At 46.8% G+C, this 11,896-nt stretch overlaps 1 protein-coding gene and 1 long non-coding RNA gene across 5 annotated transcripts in view; one reads left to right on the plus strand and one right to left on the minus strand.

The window, feature by feature from the left end:
• The window catches only part of zeb2b (zinc finger E-box binding homeobox 2b), a 65,538-nt gene extending 62,460 nt beyond the window's left edge, over window positions 1-3,078 (minus strand). For 2 of the 3 annotated variants that reach the window (XM_056431062.1, XM_056431061.1), the window contains exons 1-2: window positions 2,799-3,078; window positions 1,347-1,485 (exon numbers count right to left, since the gene is read on the minus strand). In XM_056431062.1, coding sequence (XP_056287037.1) covers window positions 1,347-1,419 — 73 coding nt within the window. In that variant the 5' untranslated portion in view covers window positions 1,420-1,485; window positions 2,799-3,078. The remainder of the gene's footprint in view (window positions 1-1,346; window positions 1,486-2,798) is intronic. The other variant, XM_056431063.1, reaches the window with a different exon arrangement.
• An 82-nt stretch (window positions 3,079-3,160) lies between these two features.
• Window positions 3,161-5,455, plus strand: LOC130204374 (uncharacterized). 2 transcript variants are annotated; one of them, XR_008833640.1, is made up of 3 exons: window positions 3,163-3,435; window positions 4,683-4,724; window positions 5,014-5,455. It is a non-coding gene; the product is annotated as an uncharacterized LOC130204374 (long non-coding RNA). The 2 variants fall into 2 exon arrangements; XR_008833639.1 differs by having other exon boundaries at window positions 3,161-3,435; window positions 4,683-5,455.
• The last annotated feature ends 6,441 nt before the right edge of the window (window positions 5,456-11,896 follow it).

Genomic DNA, 11,896 nt, shown 5'->3' on the forward strand with positions numbered 1-11,896 from the left:
GGTGTGAAGATTTAAAATTTGCTTTGCTAATATTATTTTATCAAATGCTGCATTTTGGTGCTAAAGCCAGTTTCTCCCTTCCCTCTCACCCCCCCCCCCCCTTTACAAAACAGGTGGCCACAGCTAAACAGGCTGTCAAATCTCTAAATGTGTGTTTTTTATTCTATTTCTCTTTCCAGCGTGAACACAGCAAATGTAAAATACATCTTTATGATGGAAATGTAAGTGTGTGTGTGTGTACGTCTGTGTGTGTGTGTGTGTGTGTGTGTGTGTGTGCCCTCGTGCTATTTAGTGTGGAACAAAATGCTTCGTCTGCCATCGATTGTATGAAATCAATAAATGAAATCTGATCGAGATGAATAACCTGTGGGGGCAGAGATTACAAAACTGTTGTGGAGGAAGCCGACGAGAGAGAGAGAGCAGCTGAAGCAGCCTCACACACATGCACACACACACACCGCCTGTATGGAATAATCAGGAATAACGGGGCCAGGAAACGTCAGAGCCGATCTGCCTCTGGTGGGAAGCTGCGCGCTCCGACGCAGGAAGAAAAGCCACAAATCTGAACCTCCAGCAGCCAATTAAAGTCCCGCGTTTATCGGACATGCCATCCAATTTATATCCGCGATGCCTCGCGACAATACAACTTGGTGACAAAAGAAAAACTCAAAGCAGCAGCAACAACACCAAATAAATTATTTCACCACTCTGCGTGTCCCGGAAACCAGCGACAGTGCAGTAAATCACTTGGTAACGCGAGGGCCCTGGTGCAGGGCAGCAGTGCGGCGGCGGCGGGCGCGCGCCAGCGGGGCGGATTACAGCGTGTCCAAACTCCAGTCACAAGACTGGACTGTTACACCGAGCGGCGCGATGCAGCCAGGGGGGAGGGGGGGGGGGACCGGGACTCTGTGCCCCCGTGGCGGGGCTGGTGTCCCGGCTGCACCGCCACGCAGCTCCAACTTTCACAACAGCCACCAAGTTTACAACTCATACCCCTCATCGCGATACGCACACGAATATACACATATGTATGGGACACACGAAGAAGAAGAAGAAGAAGAAGAAACAAACACACTTTGAAACCGCTATTTTTTTCCTGGAGGATTCCAAACAGCCGAGTTGGGGCTCCGCACCGCGGACGCGTTTACGCACAGCTCCTCCCGGGATAGCGGTCCCGTTATCCCCGCGTAAAGGGGGGAAGGCAGCACTGCGCACCAGCCGCGGACCTTCACACCCCCGAACCGCAGTGGAAGCCTTCAAGCCAGGCGTACATCCAAAGATACCCCCACACCCCCCACACCTCAACCCCCCGACTGTTTGCTTGGTCTCCCCGGTGGTTTTCTTACCGTTTTTCCGTCTCGGGTTGGCTTGTTTTCGCCTCTTACACCTGGGGCCATCCGCCATGATCTCTTGCTTCATTGATAAGTGTGTGTGGGATCAGATGGCAGCTCGCATGGACTCGATTCCTTGATTTCAGCTTGATATCTGACGGGAAACACACACACACACGCACAGCGGCACCAACAATGTGGGTATTAGCGTGTTAGAGATCCACTTGCGCCGGACGCGCGATAAGAAACAGCAAATGGAAGTTGGGTGGAGGGACAGATTATATAAAAAAAGAAAAGAGAGCCGTGGGTGAGAGTATGACATCCATGTCCTTCTCCTTTTCATTCCCAACTGTCGGCTCTCAGCTTAGTGGCACTAACAGCAGGAGCAGGAAGGGAATTCTAATTTATCTTATTACAAAAAATAAATAAAACACAATTAATTTCGCCCATGAGGACAAAAGCACAAAAAAAACATCCAATTGTTTTCATTTCTATTCAGAAAAGTTTCACCCACCGGTTTTGTATTTTGTTCCTTCACTTTAAAAAAATAAAAAAAGAACAAATAAATATCTATTTGTTTTAAATTATTTCCAGTCACAACTCGCGGGGTTCGGGACGTTTGGCGCGTTCGCTCCGGCTGTTTGGACCAGAGGCGGAATCCGGTTAATAAATCACATTTATGTCATATTTTAGGGTCAAATCCGGAGCTCACGCGCGCTACACACGGCACAAGGAGCCCGGGCTCCGGCTCGGACTGCAGCTCCGGTGTGTGGTCCGATTGGAAGTCAGAGAACTTCAATAAACACTTTGGCTTCGCTGGAGGAAAATCTCACTTCTCTCGCTCCGCGCACCGATTCCTCCCTCTCCTGTCACTGGTTAATAAATAACAGCTGGGAAATAATTGTTAAAATGTGCCAAAAGGACTCCGGACTACAAGGGGAGCCTTTAAGGAGCAAATGGCGCATAAACAAAAGCGATAAGCTTCACATCTCGTGTGCGGGATGTTTCCTCCAGCAGCGCGTTTATCAAATACCGTTATGTGGATATTGACACCAGCTCGTGTTTGTTGTGGGCACTTGGACGTTTATCCGGATGATACCGACACAGACAAATAAAATACCAGCCGAGGAGACTAAGAGGAGCAAAAAAAACCGGGATGGAATCGCATTTTCTTTTGCTCCAAAGGACAGCGACGGTGCGCGGCGCCAACCTGCCCCGCGAAGAGCACTCGTTCCCCGGCTCCCAGGAACTCACCGGACGCCTCCACATCGCGGAGGTAAAAAAAAAAAAAAAGAAGAAGAAAGAAAAAAACACACACAGAGAAAAAAAAGAAAAAAACACTCGGAAAAAACGCACCTATTTCCACCTGTGCAGGTAAGGCAAAGTTGAGCTCCGACTCTGAAGTTTAACGTCCGAAAACACGCTATAAATAAATGAAAATTAAAAACAAAGTGAGGAGGCACATACCTGTTTTAGGAGGGCGCAGAGAGGTGTCTCGTGGAGATAGTTGCGAGGCAGGATGATACTGGAGCGCGTCGGTGAGCGGATCCTTTTCCACCGGTGATAATAAAGCCTTAGAAATAAAGCCTTAGAAATAGTTGGGAGGAGGGAGGGACCGCTATTCCTGCAAGGGCAGGTTTACAACTGATGTCTTACACCCACTCCAGGAAACAAACCTGGGTAGGGACTGACGTGTTACGCCTCTTCTAATGACATTTTTTTTCTTTCCACCTCCTTTTCTTCGCCGTGTAACACAGAGGAGAAGCCCCCTGAAACGCACGCCACCTATCTTCACGGGAGGGGATAATTGAGGAGAGCCAAACGTGAGCATCTTCTGGGTTGAACGTGGTTATTTTTTTCTTTTTCTCCCTCCCTCCCTCTCTCTCTCTCCCTCCACCCCCCGCTTTCCTCCTCTTTTCTTTCCCTCACTCTCCTCTCTCTTTCTACATCTCTTCTCTTTTTGAGTGAAACCAACTATGTCGGGCTGACGCGGAGCAAAGAACAGGCGACAGAGTGTGTGTGTGCGTGTGTGTGTGTTTTTCTCCATTTCTTCATGTGTGTGTGTGTGAGAAACTTGGAGTCCGTCCACGCCAGCGGCAATCATGTAAGGATGTTTTTTTTAATATGTATATTTATATTTGCATTCGGTTTAATTTGCAGAACTGTCGGGGTTGATGTGGATGCCGCAGCTGTAGGGAGGGAAAACACAGATTATTCATTATTATAATTACTGGGAATGCAAAAAAGGTTTTTGGGGATTGTTTCCGCTGCAAGAAATATCCGCGTGGACATTAAATAATATACGATCTTTGTCACTCCGGGTCAAAGATCGTGTATTGGTTTAAAATCTAAAAGTTTACTCGCGTTGAGAATCATTTACTTTGCTTCTTTTTTAAGGGAAATTGTTGGAGAAAACCGAAATATCTTTATAAAAAAACACACTTTGTGTGTTTGTGGTAAAATAAAAACAATAAAAACAGAGTCAGTCACTTTAAATTGACTCTTTTTTTGCAGCGTGACGTGAAACAATTGTTTTATTACCTGTGTGATGCACCTGCAGCATCTACTGCACCACTGCCTGTGTCAGTATAATATGAATGCATGTAAAACCCACATTATTTATATTCTTTCTGCCTATTAGCATACGTTATTATCCAGTTTCTCCCCCGAACGCAAAGGAGCCGGAGTGAATCCAGAGTAAGTGGATTGTTACACTAACAGAGATGAGTGCAGCCGCTGCAGGAATATTCTGATGATACTAAAGGAGCTGAAAACAGACCATAAAGTACAATTAAGTGATGGTAAAGTTACTGCGGAGAGTCCCCGCAGGAGTATTACGGGACTATCACAGGAGTATTCCGGGATTATTACAGTCATTTCTCCTTCTGGACGCCACTTAACGGGATGAAGCTCGCGTTTATTAAAGAAGTCAACCATCTCACAGCCGTGGGGGAGGGGGAGGGGGGGGGGTAGAGAGAGAGAGAGAGAGAGAGAAGCTCCACCTTTGAAGCTCCGTGATTGGTTATGTAAATAAAGCATTATTTGGTGTCCTGTCCTCCTGCAGCTCGCCACTGTATGGCTAATTAAATCATCAATCAAGGGGCTGAACTGGTTCATGCCCCCCATACCAAAAAATAAATAAATAATCAGATGCAGCATAAACTAAATCAGACAGTCGGAGTTGCTGGTAGGATTTAAAATATATATATATACATATATATATATAATCTATTTTTTTACTCTGCTTTAAAACACTTTTTTTTTAGGATACCACTTATTTTAATATTATTATTATTTATCAAACAATGAATGCAAACAAAATCAATAAATATGATAATGTGTTCTCCACAGCTCCTCTCCCACTTGTGTGCGCGCACCGGAGGACTCCACTTGGTGAGTTCACTTCCTTCCCTTCAGTGTTTAGAGTCGTTTCCTTTCCTCCTCTCCTCGTTTCCTCCGAACAACAAAGAGGAGCCCCGAGGTTCAGAGGCGGGCGACGCCGCTCGGCCGGACGCTTTTCCCGGGGAGGGAAGAAGTGGATCCCGTCCTGGGTGAATTATTGTCACGCGTAATTTACTGCCACGGTGCGTGCATGTAAACGAACAGTCCGGCTCTCTCTCTCTCTCTCTCTCACCCCCCCCCCCCCCTCTCTCTCTCTCACACACACACTCACTTGAACTAGCTCCAGCTCTCCATTCAGCCAGCGGCTCTGGAGTGGCACCTCTCCCCTGCTTCCCCTCCCCGACGCGGGCCGCACATTCACCGTGAAACCGGATTACAGTCGGTGTGTGACCTATAGGGGACCTCGTGCTTCATGAATGAATCCATTTAAATAAGAGCAACAACACAAAAAACAACATTTACGTGCATGCATAATTATTTCTGGAATTTTTTTTTTTTTACGATTGTTATTTCCAGATTAAAAGTGTAAAATGTGTTTTTCAATTAATTTAAGAGAAGAATTGTTTACGATGTTTTAAGGTGAATTGATATTTATGAGATTAATCGACTAAAAAATATTAGTAATTATTTAAATGGTGAATTGTGGATATTTTGTGCTCCTCAATGTTTTTGTATTTTTCTTTTTCTCCCAAAAAATAAAAACCTGAAAGCTTTTCGCAGAACGATATCCGCCCTGCTTTATTTACTCCGAAAAAATCAATAAGTAGAAAATTCTCCCCGGTTTTAATGTCCAACACCTAAACTGGAGCGGTGCAGTTCTGCAGCTGTCGGCCTCGGGCGCGACTGCTGATTACCGAGATTATAATCCTAATTTTCTCTCTCCTCTCCGCCTCAGTGTGTGTGTGTGTGTGTGTGAGAGACTGTGTGTGTGTGTGTGTGTGTGTGTGTGTGTGAGGCCCACTCTCCGTTCTCTGACAGTGAAAACACGAGCGTGGTTGCAGGAATGTTCTGGAGTATTTAGAGAGTCCGTCGGCGTGACTACGACTTCCGCCCACGGAGCGGTCGGGTTACAGGACGGCCGCAGAGAGTGAGACTCAGAGAGTGAGACTCAGAGAGTGAGGTCAGAGAGTGAGGTCAGAGGTCACCGCGGCGAAGGCTTCAAATTCAAGACTTAACATTTAAATCTAAATAAGGAAACAGGGCGTTAAAGAATCTGAGATGAGATCCCCGCTCACGCCGCCGCCCGATTTGCTCGGGGTATTTAACGCCGGCGACGCGGAGTGAGACGAGGGAGCGACGCCGCGGCGGGAAACTCTCGCGCCTCGGGGACGCAGAACACGCGGCGGCGGGCGGCGGCGTGCGTTCCATAACTCCGCCGCCGGGCGTCTCCGGTGATCGGCCCAATTTAGAAACCCGTGTGAGAGTCGCGTGGCGCCGCGCTGATGAATGAAACGCCCGGCAGCAGGATAACCATCCTAAAGACTCAAAGACTCAGACTCAGGATGCAGTCCGCTTACGAGAGGGCAGAGCATGGATTGTGACTGCGCACGAGGTTCCAGCGTTTGCTCACGACAGCGAGGGGTCAAAGGTCAACACCCCCGCAGACTGATGTGTCTACGGTAACGTGATCCCAGCGCTCACGTCTCCGGAAGCGGCTGCAAAGCGTCGCTCGCTGCCAGCACTTTAATCGTTGGCACAAACAACGCCGACTCTCTTCCAAGCACAACAATGATTCAGCTTTTCCTCCGCAGCGTCGACTCTTATCGGGATAATGACATCGGAATAAACTTAAGAGGAATTCGGTCCCGCGTGGGAACGACAGAACAAGGTGAGCCCCCGGAGCTGCAGGTCACACGTGTGACGCAGGGTGTTGCGTCACACGTGACACATGACATGTCGCAGGCATGATGTCAGAGGGGAGTTTTCTCTTCTCGGGGCAGCGCGCCCCACCAGGATGACTCACTCTCCTCGAAGCAAACGTCATGTTGAGGATCGCAAACTCAAATAATCTGTTGGCCCTCCTGTCGATGTTTAGGAAATTATTATGAATAAGCGTTTATGGAGGAAGACAAGAGGCTCATCCGAGGGAGCCGGTGGGAAGAAAATCCACCAATCCACCCCAGCTGCGAGTGACTCGGCCCCTCGGGGGTCGGAGGTTCTGAACGCTCGGCTCGTGGATCTCGTTTGAGGCTCGACGGACAATTAAAGGGCCGAGACACGCGCATAAAATAGAAAAAAATATTTAGTTTACACGGCCATGAGCGAGAAGAGGGGATGTATAAACTCTCCTCTCTGATGCGGCTGCAGGAACAAAATGCCCACAACCAAAAAATATTGATTTCTGGTGTTGTTCTTGTTAGCTGTAAACTGTGCAGAGGCTCCTGCAAATGACCACTTATTGGACTCTCACACACACACACACACATGGTGTGTGGTGTGCGTGGTTTCTTCACCAGGGACACACACACACACACACACTGTGTGTTTAGTGCCTTTTACTTTAAATCACTCTCTGGATTTATTACATTTTACAATGTGTGTATTTCTCTTGATGCTGACATGAATCTACATTAATAAAAGTATTAATTTATGCACATATTGATGGATATTTTTACTCTCGACGACGAGACGATATAAATAAAGTTGACCTCGAGTCCAAAAGTGGAGAATTTACTTTCACGTTTTTCATTTATTATCACCTGCTCTGAGTTCAGAGTCACATTAACACATCGACACAGACGCAGTTTGCATTTTGATCCCCTCGGTTCTTTATCGGCTACTTAAATAAAGATTTTATAATGGTCAGGAGGTCTAATATTCACTCGTAGAATACACTTTAAATATATATAGATATATATATCTATATGTGCCACATTTAGTGTACAAATAAAAGGCTTTTGATCCCTCAAGAAAACTTTTCTCTTCGAGAAGAAGCGGGAAAAAAGAAGACGACTTATCGCCGGCTGAAATAAATAATTGACGGCGTCTCCGATGAATAATTAATCAAACATTTGAATAATTGTTGTAGCTGTAATCTCGACGGACTTTTGCATATCGGGGTGCTCTTCATATCTGGCCGTGTGTACGGAGTGCACTGGACTGACATGCAACGTGTACACACACACACACACACACACACACACACACACACACGTGCGCTGGCAGCAAGCTCATGTTTTTCTATTTAAAACATTTATATTCTCAATTTGTGACAGATGAGCCCCAAAAGGTAACATGAGGTAAGTTACTTTTAGAGGACTTCATTACCCATAATGCACTGGACTGCAAAGAAGATGTATTTTTTATTTCAATTAATCAGTTTTTTTCCCATCTCAACAAATACTAAAACAAATATTATATATATAATTAATATATAATTAAAGATAAATTAAAAACATCGGTGAAAATATAACTTTAGGCCCAAAGATAATTTAATTAAATATAGGTGATCATTTTATATATTAAGCATATACATCTAGAATTATATTAAGAATATTTTTCTTAAAATATAATTGTTTTTTCTTGTCTGAGGTTCATAATGTTTAACTTGTAAAAACTTATAAAAATAATTTAACAAAATAATGTGACATGGATATATCGTCTCATTTAAGTATAATTATTAGAAACAACATATTTTATTTTGCCAGATTACATTTGAAAGGGAATAGCTCCTGATGGACCACAAGACGTGGGGGGCTCTCTGTGTGTCGACCCCCCAAAAAAGAAACCCAAACTATAAACTTCTCTGGAGAAGTGAAGTCGGCTTTGAACCCGCAACCTCTCTCCGATAAGCGCTTGCTCGTCAGAGCTCAGAACATATAGAACAACATACATCCTCTTCGTGGTTTACGGCCCTGCAGGACTCGGGGAGAAAGTGGATCCCTGGTCTGCTGCGTACCTCCACCCCTCATGACACACACACACACACACACACACACACACACACACACACACACACACACACACACACACACACACACACACACACACACACACACACACACACACACACACACACACACACACACACACACACACTGCTTTAGTGTCATCTCGACACTCAAAAATGATTTTTTTTTGTGTGGGGGGGGGGAATGTTGACAGAAGCCGGCGCAGGAAGCGGATCGCCACTTCCTGCCATCTCTCTATCCTTACCGAGCGAGGCCGCGAGTGCGTGTGTGTGTGTGTGTGTGTGTGTGTGTGTGTGTGTGTGTGTGTGTGTGTGTGTGTGTCGGGGAGTCAATGATTCGTCTTTTGATCCCGGCGTGCTTGTTGTCAAAAGCTGCCCGGATTGAAGAGACTGTTGGCCACAATTGACTGTGACAATTAGGGCCGATCACAGTCCCCGAGTGGAGCACTTAAAGCTCATTTACATGTCACTTTGCAGAATTAACCACGGAAAAAAAAAAAACATAAAGCGAGAGAAAAGATATTCTCTCTGCTTCTAGCTCGCCCGCCCTCCCACCTTCTCCCTCTCTCTCTCTTTTTATTCCTCCATGCCTTGTAAACTGTAATTTGTACGCTGCTTAGGGGAACCTGGCGGAGGAGAGGCGCCGGGCATTTCCATCTGAAAAGAGGCAATCACCAGGCCACTGCTGAGCCTATTGTCCAGTGGGGGGGGGGGGGGGTAAGAGGAGGGGGGGGGGGGCGGCAATTTACAGACGGTGGAGTTAACCTTCTGGCGAGGCACATTACACACACCACACCTGTGTGTGTGTGTGCTGAGGGGGATTTGAAGCTGCAGTCACATGGCGCCGACCTCATCCGGGACGTCCCGATTGGCTCCCTCGTGTCCATCCCTCCGCTCCCATTGGCCGAGTGAGCGGACGTGTCACTCCTGTCCTCTTCGAGGAATGCGGCGCTGCTTTTTTTGGGGGTATTTTGTTGTTGTTGTTGCATCGCGACAGAAAAACGAGCCTCGAACGTTTCGGTTGAGAAGCGTGACGACGCAGGCTTCAGAATCGGACTTCAGCGACGTCGCGCCGCAGGACTCACGGGTACCGGAGTCCCCTAAAAACGCCTTTTTAATACTTTAAAATAAATACCATGAAGAGGTTTCCTCTCTGGAGCCACGAGGCTCGGCTCTCCTCGTGGCTGAAGTTTCTGTTCTCTCCTGCTCTGACAGGCTGTTTGTGACAGGTGCAGAGAGTGTGTGTGTGCATGGGAGTGTGTGAAAGGACCCCCCCTTCCCTCCTCCTGCCTTCACCCATCTCACACACACACACACACACACAAGCACACACACACTCCTGCTGTCCTTTCAAAGGGAACACAGAGGGGACAGAGTGAGTACAGAAACAGCAGGTTGATGGGATAATGCCCATCATCTGTTGCACCGTGTCATTTCTGTGCTGCACTAACCTGCTTTTGTAACGGCCCGCTTCACACACACACACACACACACGTTAACACACACACACTGTTTATTCCTGCTTGTTTCATGTGTACAGCCGTGTGTCTGCTCCCTGTGTGTACGTGCCCTCCATAAAACCTGTGAATGAGTGTGTTTAGACACACAAGCCCACCCGTGTGTGTGTGTGTGTGTGTGTGTGTGTGTGTGGTAATAGGTGTGCCCGTGCGAGGTGTTCAGGCGTACATCAGCCCACAGAGAGATAGTCATGCGCCGCAACCTGCTCCACAATAATCAGCATGGGAAGAATAACTTCCCCGCCGCGCTGTGGATGACCTAATCCAGATCTGATGGTCGTTATACACGTCGGGCCGGTTTCATTATGCTGTAAACATACAGCGGATAATCCTAATCTCCGTAATGCCACTGTAAACTAGAATCGGGCGCTGCTGTCTGCTTTCGGTCTGGACTCCTCCTCGTGGACCCACGTCTGCTCCTCGCGTCCCGGAGGACTAACTTCTCCCCACCGGGCAGCAGACCCGATGTCGGTCACTAATCCCGGCGATTGAGGTTTAATTAATTGCTCAGTTTTGTAATGGGGCTGTGGGGGGGGGATTAGCGCGTGGACAGGTGGGCAGATTTAAAACCTCGCCCAGGCCGGACACATGTTGAGGCCATCATCCCCAACAAAGAGGGATTTTATATTTTCCGTGGAAACGACCCAAGTGAGTGTGTGTGTGTGTGTGTGTGTGTGTGTGTGTGTGTGTGTGCTACAAAAGGGCCTGGTGCACGTGAGCCGGAACACGGCCTAGACGGGTTCTAAGCCAGAAGAGGTTCTCCCTGCAGAACCCGATGTGGACAGGGTTCTCCGTACCGACGGCCTGAAGGACATTCAACAAAAAACAGTTGGCGGCGTCACGAGAAAATTATTTGATGAATATTTTTGTCCAATTGGATCTCCTGTGAACACACCTGCTGACCTCCGGCCGGCCAATGAAACACCGGCTCCGAGATGCATGAAGAGGAATATCAGTACACCCCTCTCTTAAAGGGACAGTGCAACAATTTTGCAAGAATACAAAGTCTTTATAAGCATATTAATAAATATAATGCATTGATGATTTCACGGTTATGCATGAAGAGGAATATCAGTACAACCCTCTCTTAAAGGGACAGTGCAACATTTTTGCAAGAACACAAAGTCTTAATTAATAAGCGTATTAATAAATATAATGCATGGATGATTTCACGGTTATGCGTCAGTACACCCCTCTCTTAAAGGGACAGTGCAACATTTTTGCCAGACCACAAAGTCTTGATAGGCGTATAAATAAATATAATGCATGGACTCTGATATCTCTCTACTCGACAGTGACAGATATTCACACATGGTGTCCTTGTGATCTTATTTCTGGTGATGCACAGACCTCCAGAACTTCAACAAGAAGCTTCTATTTTCAATGCCAGCCATCACTCTCTAAGAGGTGTTAATCTCGTTAAATAGTGGATGTCTCATTTTGGAACCAAACTCTTCATTTATCTCCAAATGTCAATTAAATTCAAATATATCTCAATGAATAAAACATTGTGGTGTCTCACGTTGGATGAGCCTCCACCGCTGAGAGGGTGCAGTGTTTGGGTCTCTCTCTCATTATAGGCAGCCTTGAGCATTATAGCATCTCCCTCTCTCTCCCTCCTCTCTCTCTCTCTCCACACACACTTGTGTTTGCCAAGCTCTGTGCTGGTTGTGGCCCCCAAACAGTTTCCACAGTACATCCAGGCTTTGATGGAGCCGGTGGTTCGATGCTCCACC

Source organism: Pseudoliparis swirei, chromosome 14 (assembly GCF_029220125.1).
Source record: "Pseudoliparis swirei isolate HS2019 ecotype Mariana Trench chromosome 14, NWPU_hadal_v1, whole genome shotgun sequence".
Taxonomy (NCBI): domain Eukaryota; kingdom Metazoa; phylum Chordata; class Actinopteri; order Perciformes; family Liparidae; genus Pseudoliparis; species Pseudoliparis swirei.